The sequence below is a fragment of the Oryctolagus cuniculus genome, chromosome 4 (assembly GCF_964237555.1).
Source record: "Oryctolagus cuniculus chromosome 4, mOryCun1.1, whole genome shotgun sequence".
NCBI classification, from domain to species: domain Eukaryota; kingdom Metazoa; phylum Chordata; class Mammalia; order Lagomorpha; family Leporidae; genus Oryctolagus; species Oryctolagus cuniculus.
The window spans coordinates 80,864,745-80,890,803 of NC_091435.1; the positions used below are offsets into that span (position 1 = coordinate 80,864,745).

The following is a 26,059-nucleotide window of genomic DNA, read 5'->3' on the forward strand; positions in this document are numbered from 1 at the left end:
GAGAGAGAGGTCTTCCATCTGCTGGTTCACTCCCCAGTTGGCCGCAATGGCCGGAGCTGTACCAGTCCGAAGCCAGGAGCTTCTTCTGGGTCTCCCACGTGGGTGCAGGGGCCCAAGGACTTGGGCCATCTTCCACTGCTTTCCCAGGCCATAGCAGAGAGCTGGATCGGAAGTGGAGCAGTGGGGTCTCAAACCGGCACCCATATGGGATGCCGGCGCTTCAGGCCAGGGCGTTAACCCGCTGCACCACAGCGCTGGCCCCTAGAATTGTTCTTAACTGGACAGAGTAGTCAGTTGAGAGCCATTGAGGTTGGGCGTTACCTAAGATCATGCAGCCGGTTAGCAGTAAGGCTGGAAACCACGGGTGAGGCTCCCGGTATGGCCCAGGGATCCTTTTCTGTACCACACTCTGCTTTTCTTAGGCAGTTGGAAGCCAAGCCCTTGGCCTAGCACCGAGTATACCAGGAAAAGTACCCACACAGCAATCAGGCTTCCTGGAGCCCTGAAAATTAGCCAGTGGGTCAGAGAGCTGAGGAAGGACTGTCTGGGCTCAGTGTTAGTTCACTCACTCAGCAAATATCCAGCTCCACATTAGTTTACTCACTGAACAAATAATCAGCTCAACACACACACCCCAAAAACACGTAGTAAATGTTCTAAAGTGTTGAAGTGTACTTGTCATAAGGTGGTAAGATTACAGAAGCTTTTCATTTTCTGTCTTTCCTGTAATAACTACATATTGCTTTTAAAATTTTGACTATTTTTTAGTCTTTCTGTTCATGTAAGTATTTTTAAATGTTGAGGTCATGAAGGGGAGTAAGAAACAAGCGGGAAATGTTATGAACTGGATAAATCCCATCTTCCCTGTGTGCCTGCTATTTCTCTGAGCTGAGTTCAAGTGAGCCCTCAGTGTGTCATGCACCTCACGTGTTCACACTTGCGGGGCACACCTCTGAGTGTGTGTGTATTTGCACTAGCTAGGGTCTACTTCTGCATCTGATGAATAGGGAGCAGCAGGTCAAAAGGGGATAAGGGGCAATGGGCTGCTTGGAGGAAGGCTGTGCATTCTCCTGTTGCTGTCCTGTGAAAGAACATGAGAGAGGACCAGCTCCAGTGGGTGACTCAAAGCACTAAGCACGCGGGCTGGCTGTCCTGCAGGCCTGAGGCCCACAGACACAATACTGTTTATTGTCCTTCAACAGTCAGCATTGTCACTACTGTTTATTGTCATATACTATCTCCACTGTTGCCTTAAGTATTGTTTTCTCACTCATAGGTGGTAGTTATCCTCATTTTATGGATGAGAAACTAAGGTTCAGGAAAGTTAAGAAATAGGAGCTGGAACTTGAATTCCAAGGTCATAGCACTCTACCACTTGGCTTCTGTATTCATCCATGTACACGCACCAGGCACCTTGGCTTCCATTTCATTAATTTGATATTTAGAACATATTGATGGAGAATTTTATAGATCATTTTCCCCCAGCAGTGTTAACTGAATGCTTTAGCTCTGTGTCAAATACTCTTCTAAGTGCCAACAGCACCACAGTGAACCAAGGCAGACAAAAAAGCTCTCCCTCAGGGGCTTATATTTGAATGGTGGGAGTAGGAGAGACAAATAATAAATAAGTAAAATCTATAGTAGATATCCTAAAATGTAGTCTATTAATAGAAACATTTGAGATTCAGGAATGACAACAAATCAGGAGATGATTGCTGTTGAAAACACAGTTTACTACTCACAGTTTCCAAAAGAAGGCTCGCCACACTGGGCCACAGCAGAAAACGTTGAGGTTGGCGGCAGGCAGGGGGAGAGGAATTAGTGGGCTGAAGCCTTTTAAGAAATGAGGCAGGGTAAGCAGTTTAGGATTGGCTGGCTTGCATACTTTCAGAGGGCTCTGGAGTAGATGGAGTGTGCCTGATTGTCTGGCATCACCCTGGGGTGATGAGGACAAGTGGATAGAGGCTGGGAAGGTGAGAGCCTAAGCAAGGTGGCTGGGGGTAAGGGCTCTGGATTGTGGGCTTGCCTATGAAAAGCAAAGTCTTCTCTAGGAATTAGCTAGTCCTGGGAAGGGCTGTCCTAGCTGTCAACAAGGCCCCAGACATCGAAGCGAAGAATACAGGGGCAGGTGTGGCAGTGCAGCAGGTTAAGTCACTGCTGGGAGCGTTCACATCTTGTATCAGAGTGCCACTTTGAGTTCCATTGGCTCCATTTCAGATTCAGTGTCCTGCTAATGCATTCTGGGTGTTAGGGCCCCTCACACCCACATGGGAGACCAAGATGGAGTTCCTGGCCCAGCCTTGACTGTTGCAGGCATTTGGGAAGTGAACCACTGGCTGTAAGCACTATCTTTCTCTCTCTCTCTCCCTCCCTCTCTCTCACTCTCTCTCCCTCCCTCCCTGCCTGCCTCCCTCCCTTTCAAATAGATGCAAATAAATAAATGAATAAATAAATACTTTTTAAAAAGTGAAGAATAAAGGAAATAATTACTGGGAAAGGGAATCACCAGCAGGGAGGGGCACGCTATTGCAGCTGTGAACAAGGTAGGCAGGGAGGGCAGCATGTCAGAAACTACCTGAACGAAGAATGGGAAGGAGCTATGTGGGATCTGGGGGAAGAATGTTCTAGGCAGAGAGAGAAGCAAAATCCAAGGTGGGAGCGCACTATATGCCACCTAAAGCTGTAGCAGTATGCCTTCTACCATAGCAGCAAGAACCAAGCTGAGACATCAGGTGACACACGGATGTCTGAAACTCAGATGGCAGTAGAAGGAATAGGCTGGCCTTATGTGTGTGAATTGAGGGTGGAGCGTTTTGTCCAGAGATCAGATGTGGATATCCTGATCCTTCCTATTCATCCATATTTAGTAGATGCTTCTCCCCATATTCTTTAATGTTCACTCATTGAACAGGTGATTCTTGGAGGAGAGGTGATTCTAATTCAGAAGAAATATATCTGGCTGTTCGACAAGGAAGAGTCAGAAATTAAAGATCATCAAGTAAAATGAATCGTATCTCATGACCCTAACCCCTTTTGAAACATTCCTGTGGCTTCCCATTGCGTGTGGGGTGCAGTTCCAACTCCCTGCCTTGGCCCGCAGGACACTGGTCTGCTTCCTGTCTATGTTTCCAGCTTCAGCTTCATTTCATGTTCTCCCACTGACCAAGCGCACTCCAGCCACAGAACTTCCTGCAGATAATTCAAACCTCCCATACTCGTTCCTGTCTTAAGACCTTTGCACCATCTGCCCTGGGCAGAATGCCTTAGCCCTGTCCTCACACAGCTCGTTTCTTCCTTCCTGCGCCTCAGCTTATAGCTTAAGTGTCACTTCTCAGAGAGACTGGCACCAACTGCTCATTCTGAAGCAGTAATTCTGGCCTGCTCCAGACCATTGGCCCATTTAATTCTCTAAATATCACTTGACACTGGACATTCTTCTTTCGTGATTATTTATTATCTGAGTCCATACTGACCTTTTCCCTAATTAGAATGTCAACTTCCCGATGTCAGGGATTTTGTCTCTTCTACTGCTATAGCCCAGCATCACAAACAGCTGCACCACATAGAGGGCACTCGGTAAACATGTTGCTGTATGAATGAGTGGGTAATAATGGAGTATCTTCAGATGTGAAATGTCATGTAAACTGAGCCTGTGGGGACCCTGCACTTACATGATAAAGGAGCTGTCATAATGGGCAGGGTCTAGACAGGCTCTGGGAAGGGGGCATTCTTGTGGAAATAGTCTAATTGTGAATTTCCTCTGCCAAGGCCATCTGTGATGCTGGATGACATTCCTTCCCAGTCACTGCTGATCACAGAGCTAGGAGTTCCTGTTATAATAAAGAGGAGACAGGGCCGGTGCCATGGCACACTCTGTTAATCCTCCACCTGTGGCGCCGGCATCCTTTGTGGGCGCCGGTTCTGGTCCCGGTTGCTCCTCTTCCATTCCAGCTCTCTGCTGTGGCCTGGGATAGCAATGGAGGATGGCCCAAGTCCTTGGGCCCCTGCATCCGCATGGGGTACCCGGAGGAAGCTCCTGGCTTCTGGCTTCAGATTGGCACAGCTCCGGCCACTGCGGCCAATTGGGGAGTGAACCAGCGGATAGAAGACCTCTCTCTGTGTCTCTGCCTCTCTCTGTAACTCTACCTCTCAAGTAAATAAAATAAAATCTTAAAAAAAAAGAGGAGATGGCCTTGCCTCCTTGGGGTAGGCAAGGCAATGCAGCATCCCTTGGGCCTTTGGTTGGCAGCAGAAAGTTTGGATCCTTTTTAAAGTATCAGTGTCTTGAGCAGATTTGCAGTCTCCATTTGGCCAAAGCCCATGCATCTCCTGGTTACCCAATATTCATTCACCTTCTCATGTTTGCCTTACCAGTTGGTTGCTGAAGACATTTGAGCTTTGACCCTTGCACTAGGTAAATAAATGCTCTATTTCCTAGCAGCTCAGTAAGTACTTTGGATATTTTTCCTGGCTGAAAGAAAGCAGAAATGCTGCTAATAAGCCAGGAACTGACTCGTGGCTGTGGGACAAGGTATCAGCTTGTCTTAGCTGCCCAAGGGCAGGGATGCTTGCTGAAGGGAGTTCCTGGTTCCCATTATGCAGGTAACCTGCTTGTTATTACTGGGAAGTGACCTTTCTGGGGTTTTGTGGCATCTTCCTAATCTGGCCTCTCCACCTAGCTGTAGTGACCAAGGGTTCTTTGCTAGAACAGTTAGGTAACTTGATTCAGTGCTTTCTAAATTAGAAGCCAGCATTTGAACTTCTAAGATTCTAACTGATCTGCTCTCTCATCACCTACTTGCTGTTTCCTCCACCTTGAACACTGCCCAACTGGACTTGTGAGACCGGAAGCTCTTCATTGTCTGCCAGCACCTTGGAACCCTGTTTCCCTTCTTCACCCAGGACTTTTTCAGTGGGCCAGCCCCACCCTCAAGACTCAAGAGCCATCAGTGTTCTTTGTCATGATGAACTTTCTGAGTTCATTAGTAAAATACTGTAAATGCTTGCCAGAGTCAGCCAGAACTTTGTTTCTCCGTGAAAGCTTCAACACTACTTTCAGAGCCGATTTCAAGACCTGTGGACGAGCCTCACTGACGCCAGAACAGATTTCACAATTGCCATTTAGAAATTGTGTGTTTCATGTGGAACCTTCAGCTTGACACACTTTATGTACCCACAATGCTAAAATTAATTTAAGTAGAATGATAAAACACAACCTAGGGCCGGTGCCGCGGCTCAACAGGCTAATCCTCTGCCTGCGGCACCGGCACACCGGGTTCTAGTCCCGGTCTGGGCGCCGGATTCTGTCCCGGTTGCCCCTCTTCCAGGCCAGCTCTCTGCTGTGGCCCAGGAGTGCAGTGGAGGATGGCCCAAGTCCTTGGGCCCTGCACCCCATGGGAGACCAGGATAAGCACCTGGCTCCTGCCTTCGGATCAGCGTGGTACGCCGGCCGCAGCGCACTAGCCGCGGCAGCCATTGGAGGGTGAACCAATGGCAAAAAGAAGACCTTTCTCTCTTTCTCTCTCACTGTCCACTCTGCCTGTCAAAAAGAAAAAAAAAGAAAGAAAAACACAACCTATAAAATTTTAACAAAATGTAGTTCCAGCCTTTAGTATAATCACCATATTCATTATACTTTGTTCAGTCTGTCTTCAGTGGAGAGGAAAATTATTCTCATAATTGTGATCGGGACACTGTTTCATGAGTGGGATTGAGTATTTTACGTAGGAGGCTTATTTAAACATCACGTGCAGTTACTTTGTCATATGTATGCTGAAGGTTAGGCAAACCGAAATTATACTAGAATTATAAAATTCCAAGGCTGAGCAAGTTTGCAGTTTAACATGGTGGGTTATTGCACCAATGACAGACACTGCCTCAACCAGGGCATCAAAGTTGACAACAGGAGACCCGGATCTAATCTGTATTGTGTGCCTCCTGCTGGGACACAGCACCCCTGCAGAAATGCATGCCCCAGATAGAATCATAAGGAAACATCTGGCCCCCCAAATTGAGGGGCATTCTATAAATACCTACACAGGACTCAAAGGATGTACAAATCATGAAGGCTCCTTTTCTATAAAGGACAGTATTGGAATTAGTGGCAATGTTTGAATAAAGTATCAGTGTTACATTTTTTATTTTGCTCATGGTACTATGGCTATATATTTGTTGTAAGGAAACATACATGAATATATGTGAGGATGAAAGGGAAACTTCTTTGTAACCTATTCTCCATTCACACAGAGAGAGGAGAGAAAGGGAAGAAAAAAGAAAGTGCTAAAATATCAACATTTGAGGAATCTGGGTAAAGAGTCTATAGGCATTCTTTATATTAGCCAAGCAACTTTTCTCTAAATTCAGAATTTTGTCAAAATAAAAAGTTTTAAAGGACTGTTGTCAGTGGGATCACACTTGTGAATCCCACCCCCAGGTGGGCCAGGCAGTGGGTTTTCCTTAAAGTCGTGTACCCTCAGTATTGGATCTGAAGCAAGGGGGCCAGAGAGGAGAGCCACAGGTGCACGTTTGTGTGAAGGGTGCTGAGTTGAAATGCAATGTCCTGCTTGTTCATGAGGCACAGGCTGCATTCTGTCTTCTTTGCCTGCTATTTGTCTCCAAGTCAGGTAGTGAGGACCTAGAAGAAAACCCATTTGAGTACAGGTGTTTGAGAGAAGGAGGGCCAGATCAAGACTGAGAGTCTCAACTCATGTTAAACCCAAGAGGTCCTAATCACTCACATTTTATACCCCACTCCACACAAGTACTGTTGTTTACCAAAAAATGATGCAGAAAGGAAGCAGCCATTGACCTTCCTCCAAATAAGCAGTTTCCTCTTCTTCCTTCAACCCTCAGTTTCCCTGGGAGAGTTTCCATCACAACGTTTCCAGCTAAGTAGCCTGTAATTACAGCCTTGAGCTCTCCAGTGTCCCCGCTCAGCTCTTCTCAGCCTCTGTAATAAGCCTATCATGGTCACCTTTGGTTAAGGTTACTGCTGAAGGGCATGTTATCAGTTAAGTCCAGGTCAGGCCTCCCCGTGGCTTCTGGGTAGACTTTGATGTGACAGCGCATAGGCCTAAAATAACTGGACTGGACTGTAACTTATCTTCCACTTTGGCATCCATAGTAGGTTTTGAGTTTGACGGACGACCCTGCTGTAGCATCCTCAGGAGTCTGACTCACCTTCTGTGTTCCTCACTTGGGTGGAATAATAGCCAAGATCAGTGTTAACCACACTGGTTTCTATAATGTAGCATAGGAGTTTGGTCAATGCTACCTGTTCCCTCTGGAGTCATCATCTACATTAACATATTAAAGACTCTGACAAGTCCTGCAGTAATAAAATAAGTCACTTTGTTGAATCCATATTGATTGACTGGGCAACACTTAGAACATCTTAAGAATAACAGGGAATACTAAGCCTGGATTTTTTAAAAATTTTATTTAAGGTATACAAATTTTATGTATTTCATATATACAAATTCAGGAACATAGTGATACTTCCTACTCTATTGTCCCTCCCACCCACAGTCCCACCCTGCTTCCTCCTCTCTCTCCTATTCCCACTCTTAATTTTTACAAAGATCTACTTTCAGTTTACTTTATACTCAGAAGATTAACCCTCCACTAAGTAAAGAGTTCAACAAATAGTACAAAGAAAAAAATCACTGTTCCTCAACAGCAGAGACAAGGGCTGTAAACAGTCATCAAATCTCAAAATGTCAATTTTGCTCCTATATATTACCTTTTTGGTACTCTATTAGTTACCACAAATCAGGGAAAATACATGGCATTTGTGTTTTAGGGACTGGCTTATTTCACTAAGTGTGATGGTTTCCAGTTGCATTCATTTTGTTGAAAAAGACAGGATTTCACTTTTGTTTTTTACCACTGAGTAGTATTCCATAGTGTATTTATACTATAATTTCTTTTTTTAAAAAATATTTATTTCTTTATTTGAGAGGCAGAGAGAGGGAAAGACAGAGAAGTGTTCTATCCACTGGTTTACTCCCAAATGGCCACAATGGCCAGAGCTGGACACATCCAAAGCCAGGAGCTAGGAGCTTCTTCTGGACTTCCCATGGGGTTCAGGGGCCCAAGTACTTGGCCCATCCTCTACTGCTTTCCCAGGTGTATTATCAGGGAGCTGTATTAGAAGTGGAGAGTCTGGGACTCTAACCTGTGCCTATATGGGGTGCCGGTGTCTCAGACAGAAACTTAACCTACTATACCACAGTCATTAGTTGATGGACATCTTGGTTGATTCCATATCTTAGCTATTGTGAATTGAGCTCTAATAAGCATGGGGTACATCTCTCTTTCATAGGCTGTGGGGAGCAATTCGGACTAGACTAAGTTACTGGAATTAAGACTTATTCTATGCATCTGCTCTCCCACAATATGGCGCTGGGAGAGGAGAAAACAGCTTCTACGCAGCTGCCTCCAGTTCAGCCAATAAACTGTAGGACTTGCTCCTGATTGGAGAGCAGCATACTCGGCGTGTGGGCAGCCGAGTTGGGATTGGCGGAGGAGGACTATAAAGGAGGAGAGAGACGGCATGCACCAGGAACATCTAAGGGGAACATCTAGCTGAAGGAACACCTGTGCAGCCCCCGAGAAGAGCCGGCCGGCGGTGTGCCGCTCCCCTGCGGAAGTGGGGAATGTGGCCAGGGGGAACTGCCCTTCCACGGAGGTGGAAGGGATAGTAGCCAACCCGGGAAGAACCAGCAGCAAACCCAGGGAGGGCCGAGCAGACGAAAGAACAGCGCAGGGTCCTGTGTCGTTCCTCCATGAAGAGGGGGAGCGACATAATGGTGCCGTGACTCGGATATGAAGCCTAGGCAAGGTCCTGTGTTGCTCCTCCATGAAGAGGGGGAGCAACATAATGGTGCCGTGACTCGGATAGGAAACTTAGGAGGGAAGAAATGGGAAAATACCGGAGAGAGAGACTAGCAAAGAGCCTAGGGGAAAGCCGGACGAAAAAGGTGCCGGAAGAAGTTATTGAAAGCCTAGGCATAGACTCGGATATGGACTGTGGGAAAGAAGTTAGGATTTGAAAGCGAAAGTGAAAGCTTTCATAGACTCGGATGTGGACTATGGCGGGGAAGCTAGGAGACTGAAAGCGAAAGTGAAACCTGGAGGAGGCTTGGACTCGGATACGGACTGTGGGGAGAAGCCAGGAGAAATGAGAGGAATATTGTTGGAAGAAAACTTAAGGAAACATACCGGGTAGAGAAAAATGTTAGGGAGGATGAAGCCGCGAGTGCAGGCCAAGGCGGAGACATAAGCCACCTTGGAATTCTTCAAGTCACCCCGGGGAGCAAGAGGCGAAGATCTGGAACCAGAGGCAGAGACGTGGGCCGCCAGGTTGAAATTCGCCAGGTTAGTCCGGGGAACTTGGACTGAATGCCGGTGGTGGCAGAAACATTCGCGGAAGCCGCCGTGTGCAGAGAGAGCACGGGGCGTGAATAGATAGAGAACGCAGGGCTGGCGCGAGGCCGTGGTGCGGGCGCGAAGTGCGTGGAGACCGCGGAGTGTGCGCGCAAAGCCGAGCCGCGCAGATGAGAGAAGCGCGGGCTGAAGCGGCGCAGAGCCGTGAAGCCGCCGCGGGGCGGGCGCCGGCGGGGCGAGGCGCCGGGAAGCCGCGCAGAGCCGTGAAGCTGCTGCGGGGTGAGGTGCCGAGAAGCAGCCTCAGGCGGGCGCCGGGAAACCGCGGGGATAAGAGAAGCCGCGGGAAGTTTAGAAGTAAAGTGAGAGAAATAGGAATGCTGGAAGATAGAAGTAAAATAGGAGAGATAGGAATGCCTGGAGATAGAGAAATGGAGAGAGGTGAGGCCTCCCCTCAACATGGCAATGAGAGAGCTTGGATTTGGTCTGCCTGATTAGGGAAGTGGTGAGCACCTGCGGGCGGCTAGCAGCTTATGCGCCGCAGGTCACCGAAGACAGGCACGTTATCAACACCAATAAGTCACCCCACAACATGGCAATGAGAGAGCTTGGATTCGGTCTGCCTGATTAGGGCGATAAGCACCAGCAGGCAGCTCGACCAGAGTATGAGCTGCAGGTCACCGAAGATAGGCACAAACCAACACTAATAAGTCTCCCCCACAATACGGCAATGAGAAAGCTTGGATTCGGTCTGCCTGATTAAGGCGGTAAGCGCCAGCAGGCGGCTCGACCAGAGTGTGAGCCGCAGGTCACCGAACACAGGCACGCATCAGCGCCAAAAAACCTCCTCACAACATGGCGAAGAGAGGACCCGGATTCGGTTTGCCTGATTGATAGGACTTGTAAGAACCTGTGGCAACTCTAGCAAGCAGAGCAGAGTGTGTGCTGCGGGACACCGAAGACAGGCGCGTATCAACGCCAAAAAATAAAAAGAAAGGGGGATCTGTGGGGAGCAATTCGGACTAGACTAAGTTACTGGAATTAAGACTTATTCTATGCATCTGCTCTCCCACAATATGGCGCTGGGAGAGGAGAAAACAGCTTCTACGCAGCTGCCTCCAGTTCAGCCAATAAACTGTAGGACTTGCTCCTGATTGGAGAGCAGCGTACTCGGCGTGTGGGCAGCCGAGTTGGGATTGGCGGAGGAGGACTATAAAGGAGGAGAGAGACGGCATGCACCAGGAACATCTAAGGGGAACATCTAGCTGAAGGAACACCTGTGCAGCCCCCGAGAAGAGCCGGCCGGCGGTGTGCCGCTCCCCTGCGGAAGTGGGGAATGTGGCCAGGGGGAACTGCCCTTCCACGGAGGTGGAAGGGATAGTAGCCAACCCGGGAAGAACCAGCAGCAAACCCAGGGAGGGCCGAGCAGACGAAAGAACAGCGCAGGGTCCTGTGTCGTTCCTCCATGAAGAGGGGGAGCGACATAATGGTGCCGTGACTCGGATATGAAGCCTAGGCAAGGTCCTGTGTTGCTCCTCCATGAAGAGGGGGAGCAACAATAGGCTGATTTCATTTTGTTTGGGTAAATTCCCAGGAGTGGGATGGCTGGGTCACATGGTAGATCTATATTCAGATTTCTGAGGTATCTCCATACTGTCTTCCACAATGTAAGCCTAGATTGACAATCACATTACTAGGTTTGAAAGATGTGTACCTCAACAACCTTGACTTTTCCTTAGAGATCTCTGTGCCTAAAAATACTCAGACTCCAATAATTCATCTTTTTTGTCCTTACCTATTCATCCATTTTATGACCAAAGAATTTTTGCTGGAATGTGAAGATGGAGGATGTCTCTGTCCTCAAGGACTTTCCTTAGGGGAGTAAATATATAAACAAGCGTTTATCAATGCCACATGAGTGATGCAAAGGTCCTCTCAGAGAAACAGAACATGCTGGGTGTGGTTGCTTCAGAAGTCCTAGGTGGGCTCCAGACAAGTGGAGAGGATAAAGTGTGTGTGGGCAAGGAGGAGTGCAGCAGGGTTGCTCAGTGAGTAGAACAATTAGGGCAGCTACAATCTACTAGCTTAGCAGAAATCCCAAACACAATGCATTTCTACTGACTATAGTCCTGGTGTTGTCTATTAGATTTCTAAACTGCTTCATCTTGGGTATCTGTCACTGTCTATCATGCCTACATCTCCCCATCCTCCCCAACCCTACTCTGACCTCCTGGTAACCATTGCTTCATTCTCTGCCTCACTAGATTTGACTTTTTTATTAAAAAGTTTCCATAAAAAAGTGAGGGCATGAAATATTTTTCTTTCAGTGTCTGGCTTATTGCACTGAACTTAATGCCCTTCAGGTTCACTCATCTTTTGGCAAATGGTGGGATCTCTTCTTTAAGGCTAAATAACCTTCCATTGCGTATATACACCCATTTCTTTATCTACTTACTCTTAGTACCTTGGTTAGTGTGAATAATGGTGCAATGAACATGGATGTACTGGTTATCTTTATGACGTAATGATTTCATTTCCTTTGGGTGTCTACCCAAAAGAGGAATTTCTTTATCATATGGGAGTTGTATCTTTATTTCCTTTAGGAACCTCCATAAAGTTGTCCATACAGCTGCTGCCATCTACATTCCCACAAACAGTGTACCCAACAGTGTGCAAGGGTCCCTTTTTCTCCACCCCCATCCCCACCAATTGGAATCTCTTAACTTTTTGATAATAGCTGTCCTAACAAGTATGAAGTCATATCTGATAGAGTAACCATTTTTCACAAAAAAATTCTGTTTAGGTTTTGTACTTACATAATGTATCCTTTATTAAGTCTTACATTGTGAAGGCTTGCCATGTTCTTTTGGCAGTTATGTTTTGGATGGTTTAGAGGTCTTTGGGGAAAGTTTTCTCTGCCACAGTTTGGGAGGAAGTGTTTCTGCTCCAGAGATTGTAGTCAAGTCTAGGAGGATGAAATATGTGTACAAATCTAAATAATTTCAAGAATATTTACTCTTAAGGGAATAGCAGAGCTGTTTGCGCTTCTTTCACTGACTTGCCTGGTCTGATATGTCCAGAATCTACCCTGGTGAAATACGGAGATCATTTTCCAACCCTCAGCTTCCAAAGGCAACTGGACAGGAAGCCATTGAAGTGAATTGGTATAGCAATGGATCAGTCTGTCCCTGTGTTTCTAGGATGTGCTTATCTGGGGGTGAGGAGTTGGGGCTGGTGCCCTTTGAGGGTTCTCCTCCCTGTGTCTCTGACTCCGATATAGGGGAAACTGAGGCCAGGGGGACTCTGAGGCCAAGAAGCTTGGAGCATCATCATTTTGCCCTCTGATTCCAGTAGCATCCTGCCAGGAGTCGAAGCATGGGGCAGGGGTGGGGAGATTAGTACTGAAGGAGTCAGAAGTGGTTGAGGGAGATCTGGACTGAATTAAAACAAAATTTAGGGATGTAATCTAGAGTGAAGCCAGGGGTGCTGACTCTTGACTGAGGGATTGTTTTGTCTATTGGAGATTTCCTCTTAAAGGCTAGTGTCCCAAAGTTCTCTGAGGATGAAAGGATCCCTGCCCTACATGGATGCCACTGGATTTCGAGTTATTTCTGTGGCATGGATTTTGGTGCACATTCTGCCATGACGGGAACAGCCATGAAGGGGAAAGAAGGAGGTTGCTAAGTAGAAACAAAGAGATCTAGCCTAATACCGAGCACTTTCAAGGTTCAGAGTGGGCCTCAATTTTGTACTCTTGGTCTAATAGGAAAAATCAGACACTGATATCCTAAACGCACAGGGATTCAGAGGTACAAAAATTATAAAAACACATAAAGTTAAATTTGAGTAGATTGCTGAGGTACAGGATGTTGAGTTGGGTAAGGGCTTTCTGGAAAAGAGATTCCTGAATGAAGTATAAAAGCTTTGGCATAATAAGCAGGAGGCTGGGGCTTGTGCTGTTCCGTTTGAGATTTGAGAGTGACTAAGACATGGGAGAAGGAGTATCCTGAGCCAAGAGCCTTTGCCAAATTTAGTCTAAAATCGTGGTGGGCGTACTGGAAAGGGCAACAAGTTTCCTAGTGTTAAGAAACAGTGTTTCTCCCCCTCCTGCGTTTCCTGTCACTGTCACTGTAGCAACTTTCTGCTTTTCTCCAGCACCAAGTAGCCCAGGCAACAAGGTGGCCAACCAGATGGTTTGCTGGGAAGTCAGCCATCCTAGAAGCTGGTAGTCCATAGTCTCAGGACCTCAGCCAAAATGCAAAAAACAGGAGCTTGGCTGTCATAGCATTTAGCTAGAAGACCTGCCAGTGTCATTATTGTATGCCATGCAGGACCTATTAATTCATGTGGGTCTTGTGTGTCCATGCTTACAAGCACACATGGACTTATTCTTTTATCACCCAAAGAATTTTCACCATTGGCCTTCCCCTCATTATACCCTTTCTTTATATGTACAATTTCCAGAATGAAATATTTTACATATATATATATAGTTCTACAATTTTTTTTTGACAGGCAGAGTGGACAGTGAGAGAGAGAGAGACAGAGAGAAAGGTCTTCCTTTGCCGTTGGTTCACCCTCCAATGGCCGCCGCAGCTGGTGCACCGCGCTGATCCGATGGCAGGAGCCAGGTGCTTCTCCTGGTCTCCCATGGGGTGCAGGGCCCAAGTACCTGAGCCATCCTCCACTGCACTCCCTGGCCACAGCAGAGAGCTGGCCTGGAAGAGGGGCAACCGGGACAGAATCCGGCACCCTGACCGGGACTAGAACCCGGTGTGCCGGCGCCGCAAGGCGGAGGATTAGCCTAGGGAGCCGCGGCGCCGGCACAGTTCTATAATTTTTATACTAAGCAAGTTATTTCCAGAAAGCCAGGCAAACAGGAATGTTTGAGTATGTAATCTCTGCTGACAAATATATTGAAAAGCATTGGCCTTATACAGCTTAAGCCATGTAAAGCAATAAGAATGAGTTTATAATTATTCCTTTACCACTGGAACTAAAGTGAAACAAAAGAACAAAAGATTATAGGACTCATATGTGAATATCTAGTGGATATTAGAAATCTTTGTGAGGCCGGTGCCACGGCTCAATAGGCTAATCCTCTGCCTGCGGCACCGGCACACCGGATTCTAGTCCCGGTTGGGGCACCAGATTCTGTCCCTGTTGCCCCTCTTCCAGGCCAGCTCTCTGCTGTGGCCCGGGAGTGCAATGGAAGATGGCCCAAGTGCTTGGGCCCTGCACCTGCGTGGGAGACCAGGATAAGCACCTGGCTCCTGGCTTCGGATCAGCGTGGTGCACCGGCCGCAGCAGCCATTGAGGGGTGAACCAACAGTAAAGGAAGACCTTTCTCTCTCTCTCTCTCACTGTCCACTCTGCCTGTCAAAAAAAAGAAAAAGAAAAAGAAATCTTTGTGGTTTCTTTTGATTTCGGCCATTGAAATCAACATTTTTAATATGATGATGAATACCAGAGAGATATTTACAGACCCATTGACCAGGTAGATAAAATAAGTATGATTAGTGTAGAACTAGAGCTCACGTCTTTCAGCAGTGACATAATATATTGTTTGGAAGACATGCCTTTTGAGTGTGATTGAATGCCATCTGTGAACTCCAGAAGAGTGCAGTGAAAACGAGTTCCATTTTTGATCTGTGTGATTCAAGGCAGCATGGAAAATGGTGGGCCAGCTTAGTGAGGTGTACAACCAGGATGCTACAGTCCTCCAAACCCTTAGATGTCTGTACACAGACATACTGTGACATTTTAAAATATATATTTGATCTTGTGTTTCCTGGCATACAATGCCTAGAATTCTTTGATTTTCCAAGGTGATGAGGTTTTTTGTGTGTTTGTTTGTTTTATGGTATGCTACTGAGTTGACTGACAGCAGCCCCCAGCTAGCTTCAGGTTAGGAGTTGAGTGGGGCTGGTCATGTAGAAGACCAAGGCAGAGTTAGGAGGTTGAGATCTGCAACCCCACTCCTAACCTTGGGAAGGAAGGAGAGGCTGAAGGTTAAATTGGCCAATGATTTAATCAATCATGCTTATATAAAGAAGCCCCCATAAAGAAGGACAGGGTTCAGAGAGCTTCCAGAGAACTGAACTTGTAGGAGTTCCTAGAGAGGATGTGCCCAGGGAGGGCATGCAAACTCCACCACTCTCCCTGCATGCCTTGTATGACACATCTCTTCATCTGCATCCTTTGTAACTTCCTTTATAATAGACCAATTATATTAATCAGCTTTTTGTTACCGTAAGGAAATACCCAAGGCACCTAGCTTAAAAGACAAAGGATTTATTTAGCTCACAGATTTGAAGGTTCAAGTCCCTGATTTGGGGTGGGGGAGGTCCATCAGTTTTGCCTCTGATGAGGGCAGCAGATGGCAATGGTGAATGCTTATGAAGGATCCCATGGTAAGCCAGGATGCAGAGGTTGGGTCCAACCTCAGGCTTTCATAAATCCTCGCCTGAGACTACCTTCCAAGGACACACTCCCAGTAACCCAAGGATCTTCCACAAGGCTCCACTTCCTCCCAACAGCACCTCCCTAGGGATCAAGCCTTTAACATATGGGCCTTTGGAGGTTATTTAATATCCAAACCATAGCACCAGGAAATATGAGTGGTTCTGTGGGTTGCTGTAGCAAATTAACTGAACCCAAGATGGGAGGTGAGGGAACCTTGGTTTTTAGCTGGTTGATCAGACGCTCAGGAAATGATAGCTGGCCTTTGTGGCTGGCCTCTGAAGCAGGAGTGCAGTCTTGGCGACTGAGCCCCCAGCCTGTGGGATCCGACTCTGTCTCCAGGTAGACAGTGTCAGAGCTGAGTGGCATTGCAGGGCATCCCGCTGGTTTCCACTGAAACACTGGTGCTTGCTTGGTGTGTGGAGGAAACCCCCACATGTGTGGTATCAGAGGTGTGCTGTGAGAGTACAGGAGAAACCAAGTCTGTAACCTACCTCTTTCTAGGACCCTGCTGCTGATCTTTAGAGGTACTCTTCCCACAAAACTAATAGAACTGTCTTGGCTTTTTGTCAAGGAGGTATACTCCTGCTTCACTTTCTTTATTTTTTTTTTAAGATTTATTTTATTTATTTGAAAGACAGAGTTACAGAGAGAGGTAGAGACAGAGAGAGAGGTCTTCCATCCGCTGGTTCACTCCCCAATAGGCTGCAACGGCCGGAGCTGCACCGATCTAAAGCCAGGAGCTTCCCCTGGGTCTCCCACACAGGTGAAGGACCCAAGGACTTGGGCCATCTTCCACTGCTTTCCCAGGCCATAGCAGAAAGCTGGATCAGAAGAGGAGCAGCTGGGACTAGAACCGGCGTCCATATGGGATGCCGGCACTTCAGGCCAGGGCTTTAACTCGCTACACCATAGCACCAGCCCCAATCCTGCTTTGCTTTCAACTCACTTTGAGGTCCATGGAAATAAGGTTAAATCAATATTTTGTGATTAGAAAAATGGTGAATGACTGTCTGATTTCATCATCATTTAAAAAAATCATCTATTATTTTTCACTTTATGTTTCTGTGTGGGAGCAAACTGTTGAAATCCATACTTAATGTATACTAAGCTGATCTTCTGTATATTAAGATAATCGAAAATGAATCTTGATGTGAATGGAAGGGGAGAGGGAGTGGGAAAGGGGAGGGTTGTGGGTGGGAGGGACGGTATGGGGGGGAAGCCATTGTAATCCATAAGTCGTACTTTGGAAATTTATATGCATTAAATAAAAGTTTAAAAAAAAAAAAAAGAAATGTATATACAGTCAAAAACTTAAAAAAAAAAAAAAGAAAATGCCTACTATGAAAAAGACTATGCATGGATTTCATAGGTATGCATGGATTTCAAAAAAATGTTGTGCCAAAATAAACAAATTTAACTTCATTTTTCCATGAACTTGTTGAGGTCCCCAGTTATAACGAATGATGGAGCAGGCATTTGGCACAGCAGTTAAGTCGCCACATCCCATTTCGAGTGCCTGGTTCAAGGCCTGGCTTCTCCACTTTTTGCTAATGTGTACTGTGAGAGGCAACAGATGATACCTCAAGCACTTGGGTCCTTGCTGGAGACCCAGACTGAGTTCCCAGCTCTTGGTTTCAGCCTGACCCATCCCCAGACGTTGCAGGTGTTTGGGGGAGTGAATTAGCAGATGGAAGACCTCTCTGTCTGTCCACCTTTCAAATATGATGAAAATAAATAAAAATTTATGAAAACAATTGAAGTAGATCTTCATGTCCAAACATGGAGAAATTAAATAATTTTGAATAAATGAGCAAAACTGCAGAAATAGCACCTGTATTATAATTTATAAAATATAAATCAAAATAATACTACATTTGCATATAAAGTAAATGTGTAGCAACATGGATAATAAAGGTGCACTCCAGCTTCAAAAGAGAAGCTGGGGAATAGAAAACCAACTGGCAAAAGGGCTTCAGTTATATCTGTAATCCTCTATTAAAAAAAAAGCTAAAGCAAATTTGGCAGAAATGTGCACACTTTTGCTATATGTAGGTGGTTGTCATTTTATGTCTGTATTCTTCTGTATCTTAAGACTATTTCATAGTAAAATTAGCCTCAGAAAATTATTTTTAATCTAGAAATCCAGTTGTGCATACCAGAACATTAGGGGTTCTTTATTACCTGCAGTGTTTGGGGATATATTTCTCTTCCCATTTAGTGAAAACCTGCTGTTGGAAGTTTCTAAGGCCCTGGCTAAATAGGATGCTTTGTTTCGGAGTCTTTGAGCTGGCGGAGGGGTGCCTGGATCCTGGTCTAGCTCTGGTGCTAATTTATGACAATAACCTTCCCCTATGTAAACCTTCACTGTCTTATCTATAAAACTAGTAAGGTAAATGAGACTCTTTTCAGCACTGACATTTTGTAATTTCTATACATTGTATATAAATTTGTGTTTGCAATGTTTGCATAGACTAGTAACTTGATCCTCCTTCTTATAATCATTGTAGAGACCAAAGCATGGAATGAACATAAATATGTGTCCAGTGGAGTTAGATCTCGGTTTAATTCTTCTCTGCCGCTGTGGGCCTCAGTCTCCTGACTTGCTCTCATTTTGTCTCATAAGATGAGAATCATAATAAACAGTACCTATCTTGACTTGGAACTTGATGAGAAAATAATGTCATCGTTGTAGTTCTTACAAATCAGTTTCTTAGCTGGAAAGATAATAGCATAAATTCTCAAACAGCTACCGGCAGTCATTTTCCAAAGATGGCATGAGTACAATGTGCTAATCCTTCTCTTGAGAAGCAATTAAGTAAGTAGATAACTTCTATTCTAAATGATACCACATTCTTTTACAGTCATGCATTTAAAGCGATTTGGAAATGGTCCTGTCCCAAGACAGAACACTTAACTAAATGATGAATTATAAAATGTTTCCAACTTTTATATTCCCCTTACTTGGACCATGGTTGAATGACTCCCATTGTTCGTATGAGATAAACTTGAAACAATAAGTGAGAATACTCTTGATTTATAATTTTGTACTGTTTGTACTCTTGCCATTAATCTATACAGAAAGCACAAAAGTAGACCAGATCACAACAGGGGAAGAGGAATGGTCATTCCAAAGTTACATTTGTGAATCTTTTAAAGCCAGGCTGCGATTTGCCATGGAAGAAACAAAACAAAACTTGGACAGTCGTCTGTCTTGCCTACTGGGTCTCTAGTTCTGCTGACACAGTCTGTGTTGATAAATCTAAGCTTTGAAGGCTTGGACTCAGCAGAGCCACATGGCATCCGAGGGGTCTGGTGCAGGAGCAGCAGCTCTGTACCTTATCAGCTGAAGACAACAGAGAGGCCCTGCTTCTGCTTCTAGTGCTCTAGGAGATGTTTATCACCCAGGCTTCTGAGAACAGGAGTTTGACCCACACCAAACACTTAAGAAATAATGTCAACAGACCCCAGACTGCAGCCAACAAAGAATTTTCTGAGATAAGATTACAACTTTGTCCTTACAGGGATGCCAACCAGGTCAGTTGATCTCCAAATAGTCCCTGAGCAGAGCAGCCCTGTACGTTGTCCTTCATACCACAGAGCATTAGGATCTCATTCTTTGTGAGTCTTTCTAAATGCAAATGTTCTGCTGTTTTTTTCCAAAATATGCCCCAGACTCTAGCAATGTCTAAGAAAATCCCAGCAAGGTCAAGGCCCAGCAAGCCTGAGCTTGGTACCCACAAGATCAGCCAGTGGTAGAAGCTGGAAGCAGCGCTCTATTGGTAAAAATCATTCATTCACCTCATTTCAGGATTTTATTTCTTCTCTATTGGCTTCATCCAAGCTAGAGAGCCTCCAGGGTCAGATTAGGACTAGGGCAAAGCCATTATAGGAAAAGGTGATTCAACCATTGAGTATGTGTGAAAAACTGTGATAATTTCTTTAAATACCTAGTCATGTGTTTGGTTTAAATATCAGTGTGCAAACTGGCACTGTCGGGTGGGGTGAGGTAGGTGGCTGGTGGCAGGCAGGCAGTTGCAGTTTGAGCTGGTCAGGCATTACTCTCCCAAGACCTCTTGGTGATGAGTCGAGGAGCACGCATAGAGAGGACTCGCCTTTGATTTGTCTTCCACATGTTCACCGTATCATTTCCTTGGACATGCCTCCCATTCACCCCCTTGCCATCCCTGTGTAAGTCCCATAGGGTGACCTTCTGGATTCTAATCCCTCCTTCCCAGGGCTGTGCTACATACAGTTGCCAGATTAATTATAAACACACACACACACACACACACACACACACACACACACCTTTTTATCATGTCATTTCCCAGTAGTCTGAAAATGAACTCCAGACTCCTCCAGTTTATTATTGAATGTCCTCACCAACCCTTCAAGTTCAATCTTCCACTGTTTCCTTCTTCATCAATCTTTATTTCATCCAAAGAATCTATTATGAGCTATGAGAGTTTATTCTTTCATTTGCCTGCCCCTATGCTTTTGTTCCTGCTGTCTCCCTCCTTTGGAATTCTTTCCCCCTACTCTTCCATTAAACCTTTTCAGACCAATCCTGCCTACACGAAGCTGACCCTCCTCTGAACCAGCTTTCGTACCAGTCCTTGGGCAATTAATCACATACCGTCACAAGAATTCATCTTTATTTTGTGTGCTGTGTTGTCCTCTTTCACTCTTTCTCCTTGCTGTCTCTACTGTTGTGTGTGGATGATGTGTGTAGCTAGAGGAGAGGTCTCTGAAAATAAATTCCATGTCTTATGTATCTTTAGATTTGTGCACTACCATATAGGTGCTCCATGACATTGTTAATGCTTAGTCATTCTTGCTCGGGGTCTTGGTTTGTACGCTGTGGCTCCTGTGTTGCTGGGCCACTTTGGAAAGTCTGGGGACCTGTGCTTTCTCAACACTAGTACAGCCCAGAACAGCCTCCCTGAGCAGTAGGGGCAGGGATGCTGTTCTGAAGGGGGCTTAAAGAGGTTTCTTTTGAATAACTCAAAGCTTTCTCGAAAGCCAAAGTCACAGGGTTCTAATATTGATCTCAGAGTTTTACAGGGGTTCGGGTGTCAAGGATTTGAGGCCATTAAATAAGGTTTGCCTGATACGGGTATCAGTGCCCACGTCGGCTGTTCTGGCCCCTCTGTGCTGTGGCACAGGGTGGCTTCCTCTGGACATGCTCTTCCTCCAGCCTTATCCTTAGCCCCACATTTGGAGGGAACCTGGGGAGCTGGGCAGACACTAAGGGCTCAGTGTCTGGCTGTGTGGAATTCAGCTCTCTCCTGTCCTTAGGAGCTGTATGTCCTTAGGCAGATTGACTGGTGCCTCTAAGCCTGCAGTTTCCTCCTCTGTAATAGAACCTACCTCACATGGTGGTTATGAGAAGGAAATAATATAGTCAATGTCAAATACAGAGGCTCGTGCAACTACATTCTGACGTTGCAAATAGTCAATAAAGGACATACCGTTTACAAACAATATGCTCATTTCTCTCATTTAAATAAACAAAGCCAAACAGAGTCTCTTGATCTCCAATCACTATCTCTTTAAAGCCAAACAAGAATTTTCCATTGCGCTGTGTTTTGCTGCTCTCTCCCATTCTCTGGCACCCTCTCTAATCAGGCTTTGGCCCCCTCCATTCCATGACAGCTGCTTTTCTCAAAGTTACCAATGACTCTCGTGTTGCTAAGTAAGCTTAACACTTGTTTCTCGGGTCAGCCAAGCTGCCTGACCTATCGAGTAGCATTTGATACAGCTGATTTCTCCCCTCTGCCACACACTTGACATGGAGTCTCCGGGAGGCCCGTTCTCTGCTTCTCCTACCTCTCTGGCTGCTTCCTTGTCCTCTCATACCTCTGTTTCTGGCTCAGTCCTTGGACTTCTTCCCTGTCCGTATCTGTGCCCCTGGGTGATCTCACCCACTTCAAAGCTTCCATTGCCATCTGTGCACTCCCTGGCTATCGCCAGCTCACCAGCACTTTCTCCCCGAACTCAGACTTGATAGCCAACTGCCATAAAGCTTCTGCACTCAGGCCTCCAGTGGGCATCCCCAGGATATCCAACACTGAACTGCCCCCCCTCTTCCCCACGCCTGCTGCTCTCCCACCTTCCCCGTCTCAGGAATCTCTAAGTATTCTCACTTACTGTTTCAAGTTCATCTCATGTGAGCAATAGGAACCATTCCACCATGGTCCAAGTTTTGCAGGCCAACATCCCAAGTCATCCTTGACCCCCTGTTATCATATCCTCTGCCTGATCATCAGCAAATTCTGTGGGGTCTACCATCAAAACACACCCAGAAACATGCCTTTCTAACAACCACAGGCGCCACCATCCTTTGCAAGTCACCAACATCCTTCACCTGGAAGAGCATCCTGGTCTTCTAGCCAGTCTCCCTACTTCTACGGCCCTTACATGTAGGGAAGGATGTGTCACTCTGCCTCAGCCTTGTGGTGGATTTTCACGCCAGGTGACAGCCGAAGGCCTCGCACCGGCCCCCTGTCCCCAGATCACTCAGTCCCCTGCTGCCTCTCTGACCTTTCTTACTGCTCTTGCCTTGCCTGCTCCGCCGAAGCCGCCCCTGGCGCACCCCAGGTCTGGCCTCTGCATTTGGCTCCTTTTCTGACTGCCTGGAATACCCTTCCCCAGGTGGCCACATGGCCCGCCCCCTCCATACCTTCAGGTTTTTGCTCAGATGCCCGTGTCAAGAGGCCTTCTCTGACCCACGGTTTAATTTGCATGCCCTATGCCACCTTGGTATTTCTACTCCCTTCCCCTACTCTATTTTTCAGTATAGAACTTCTCACCATCTGCCTTGCTTTACCTTGCAATTATTTTGTTCTTGTCATAATCTATTTTATGTGTTCGCCATAAGAATAGAACCTCCATGAAGGTGGGTGTATGTCTTCTGCCCACTCCTCTATCCATGACACCGGGCATGGTGCCTTCATGTTCAAAACTGACTGAGGGTCAGCTGTCACTGCAGGTCCCGAGTGGGCTCCCTGACTCAGTTCTGCAGCTGGCCGTGACATTCCACCTGGTATCCTAGCTGCCGGAGAAGGGCACTGTCTTATTGCCGGCTTGAGGGCCTACCGTAGCTGCCTCTAATGTGGCTGTGTCTGTCTGTCCTTTTTCCTCAGATGCATACTCTCATTCCTCCAGTGAAAACGGAGGCAAGTCTGAGTCCGTGGCCAACCTGCAGGCTCAGCCCTCCCTGAACTCCATCCACAGCTCCCCCGGTCCCAAGCGCTCCACCAACACCCTGAAGAAGTGGCTGACCAGTCCCGTGCGCCGGCTCAACAGCGGGAAGGCGGATGGCAACATCAAGAAGCAGAAGAAAGTGCGGGATGGTCGGAAGAGCTTCGACCTGGGGTCTCCGAAGCCTGGGGAGGAGACGACCCCACAGGGAGACAGCGCCGATGAGGTACTTGCCAGGGCCTGGAGACCCCCGCAGGCAGGGACTTCTCACAGATCCCCCTCCGCGGGCTCTGTATGCCAGCGAGCTTCCACTCGCTGAGAGTTGTCATCTGGAGCCCAAGTGACTTCAGTTCTTTTTATCCTCAAGATGTGCCCAGCTCCAGAGGCTGACCAGCGCCTAGAATATCCTGCAGACAGAAATCATTTTGCCGGATTTGGGAGGCAGACGTCTGGGCCTGATGGGAGGCAGTTGATTACCTGGTTCCCTGCCTCTGCTGAGGACTACATCAAAACTGGCCAGACCTTTAGACCAAGAATCAGAGAACGGAGACCATTTTCCTTTGGAAAGAAAGACTGGGCTGGGAGATTACAGCTGCATCCAAGTATCTTGAGCAGTGCTGTATATAAAAGAGAACAGACGATTCCAGATTGCTGCAGGGGGAGAACCGTGTTTAACATACAGCGGTTACAACAGACAGGGATTCAGTCCAGAGAGGGACTTTGCAGGGATGGGATCAACCAGTGATGAAGTGGCCTTGACGGCAACTAATGAGAGCCCACACTGGAAGCAATTGCGGGACAGTATGGCCTACATAACAGTCAGGGAGATCTCTCTGTTAGCCGAGAGATTAGGCTGGATGATCACTGAGGTCTTAGAAAGATTCCATCCTCAAAATACACTACATGCAAAAAAAAAAAAATACACTAGATGCATTTGGGTTGGGGGAATGAGATCTGATCTGGCAAACTGATCTACCCCCATCACTGATGTGGCTAAAAACTCTTCCCATGTACAGCCAGGCTCCTTCTTATTCTGTCTGCAGTCCTCCCTTTCTCTGGAAAGGGCAATGGAGCCTGGTAACATTCCAGTCAGGGTTTAACTAAAGGTCCTTCCAAAATGTGGGAAGTTAGGCTCTCTCTGAGTATTGTTTTTCTGTCTCTCTTGCTGACTACTCAATAGGATAGCTTTCTGTTTTATTGGGTTTTGTGGGTTGTGCGTGTGTGTGTGTGTGTGTTTTCTCCCTTGGGCCTCATTCTCCTTTGCGATAAGCAGATGGATCTGTATTACAGAGAGGGAAACTGCCCCTGCAAAGATAGGGGTGTGGTGAGAGAGAAACTGACCTCTCATGTTTTGTTTTTTTACGAACATCAAGTTCTGAGCTGTCGGCGACTTTGGCTATATGAAATGGTAGCTAATGCCGCTCTTTTGTTCTAGAAGAGCAAGAAAGGTTGGGGAGAAGATGAGCCAGATGAAGAGTCCCACACCCCACTCCCTCCGCCTATGAAGATCTTTGACAACGACCCCACGCAGGACGAGATGGTAGGCCCTCATGCTTTCTTCCTTGAAAGAGCAATGCGCCCTGCACATGATTTGTTTGTGTGTGTGTGTGTGTGTGTGTGTATGTGTGTATGATGGGTCACCTCTTACCTCCCGTGAATCCTTGGTGATCTAGATCCGTCTGGGATCTGGCAGATGTCCGGAAGGACTGACTTCACTCTGGGCAGTGTAGGGGTGTGCACAGGATTCTCACAACGGGAATCTGCCGGACCGCTTGTCCTGCTGACGAAGGGCAATGGTTTGTCTGACTTTAGAGGCAGCAGATCCTAAAAGGGTCAAAAAGGAAACTGTGGCGGCTCCAGGTCACAGCCATTTTGTTGTATCTGACTGTACAACCTATGTTTTGATTGCTTCCCGTATCCTCCACTCTAAAATCTCAATAATGGTCAGTTCTACAGCGGCCCAGTGCTGTTAACATGAGGGATGGGGATGCAGCTAAGAGGAGGCTGTTGGAACGCCAGCCTGCCCAAGTCCTTCACATCACAAAATCCCCAGCTCACTGGCCTGCAGAGGCACCCTCATGTCTGAAATGCCCGTGTCCACTGTGCCTCTGGTGATGCAGTGGCCATCCAGGTGCCCTGGAGCAGCGGCTCGACAGGGATATGCTCGCAAGAACTAAGCCGAGTTACAGGGTGTTTCAATGGTCTTATCCATCATTCACTTTCCTTACAGCCATGCTTCCACTTCGCTGTGATTTTTTTTCTTTTCTTTTTCTTTTCCATTTATTTTTATCTACTGTTTTAATTTTTATTTATTTGAAAACCAGATACTCGGAGAGAGAGCTACACAGAGAGATCTTCTATCTGCTGGTTCATTCCTTAAATGCCTGCAATAGCCAGGGATGGTACAGTCTAAAGCTAGGAGCTAAGAACTCAATCCAGGTCTCCCAAGTGGGTGGCAGGGACTAAGTACTTGACCCATCACCTACTACCACCAAGAGTGCACAGTAGGAGGAAGCTGGAGTCAGAAGCAGAGCCAGGACTCAAACCCAAGCACTCTGATATGGCATGCAGGCTTCCCTAGAGACGTCTTACCCTTGGTGACAGATGCCTGACTTCATTGTGTTTTCCTTGTCTGCTCTCTGTGTTGCCCGTCCTCCTGGACTTGGACGTAGTGATAGCAGTTTCCAGTTTCAGACGTACTCTCCATTTGCTTTTCAGAGTGGTGGCAGTTGCAGTTGGTAGCCTAGCTGTCCCTACTTCAGGGTCTTGTGTTTACCAGTGCTCTGCCTTGCAGCAGGGCGGCCTCCTTTGCAGTGGGGACCCTGCGTGCCTCAGCAGGAAGCACACTTCTGTAAGGCTGGCCTAGGATGCAGCTCAGAAGTACGATCTACAGACGCTTCCGGATCCCTGTGATATTCCAGTTCTTGTTTTCATTCTCTCTGCTTTGCATTTGGCTTGTTAACCCACATTAATTGAGGCCTTCATCTGTGCTGGGCTAGAGGATAGG

General features: G+C 46.7%; 1 protein-coding gene across 32 annotated transcripts in view; it reads left to right on the forward strand.

Moving 5' to 3' along the window:
* Window positions 1-26,059, forward strand: part of KALRN (kalirin RhoGEF kinase) — a 783,799-nt gene that overhangs the window by 675,796 nt on the left and 81,944 nt on the right. For 24 of the 32 annotated variants that reach the window (XM_051859217.2, XM_051859218.2, XM_051859220.2 and 21 more), the window contains 2 exons: window positions 22,995-23,278; window positions 24,488-24,592. In XM_051859217.2, the coding sequence (XP_051715177.2) occupies window positions 22,995-23,278; window positions 24,488-24,592 (389 nt within the window). The remainder of the gene's footprint in view (window positions 1-22,994; window positions 23,279-24,487; window positions 24,593-26,059) is intronic. The other 8 variants (XM_051859219.2, XM_051859224.2, XM_070072222.1 and 5 more) reach the window with 1 other exon arrangement.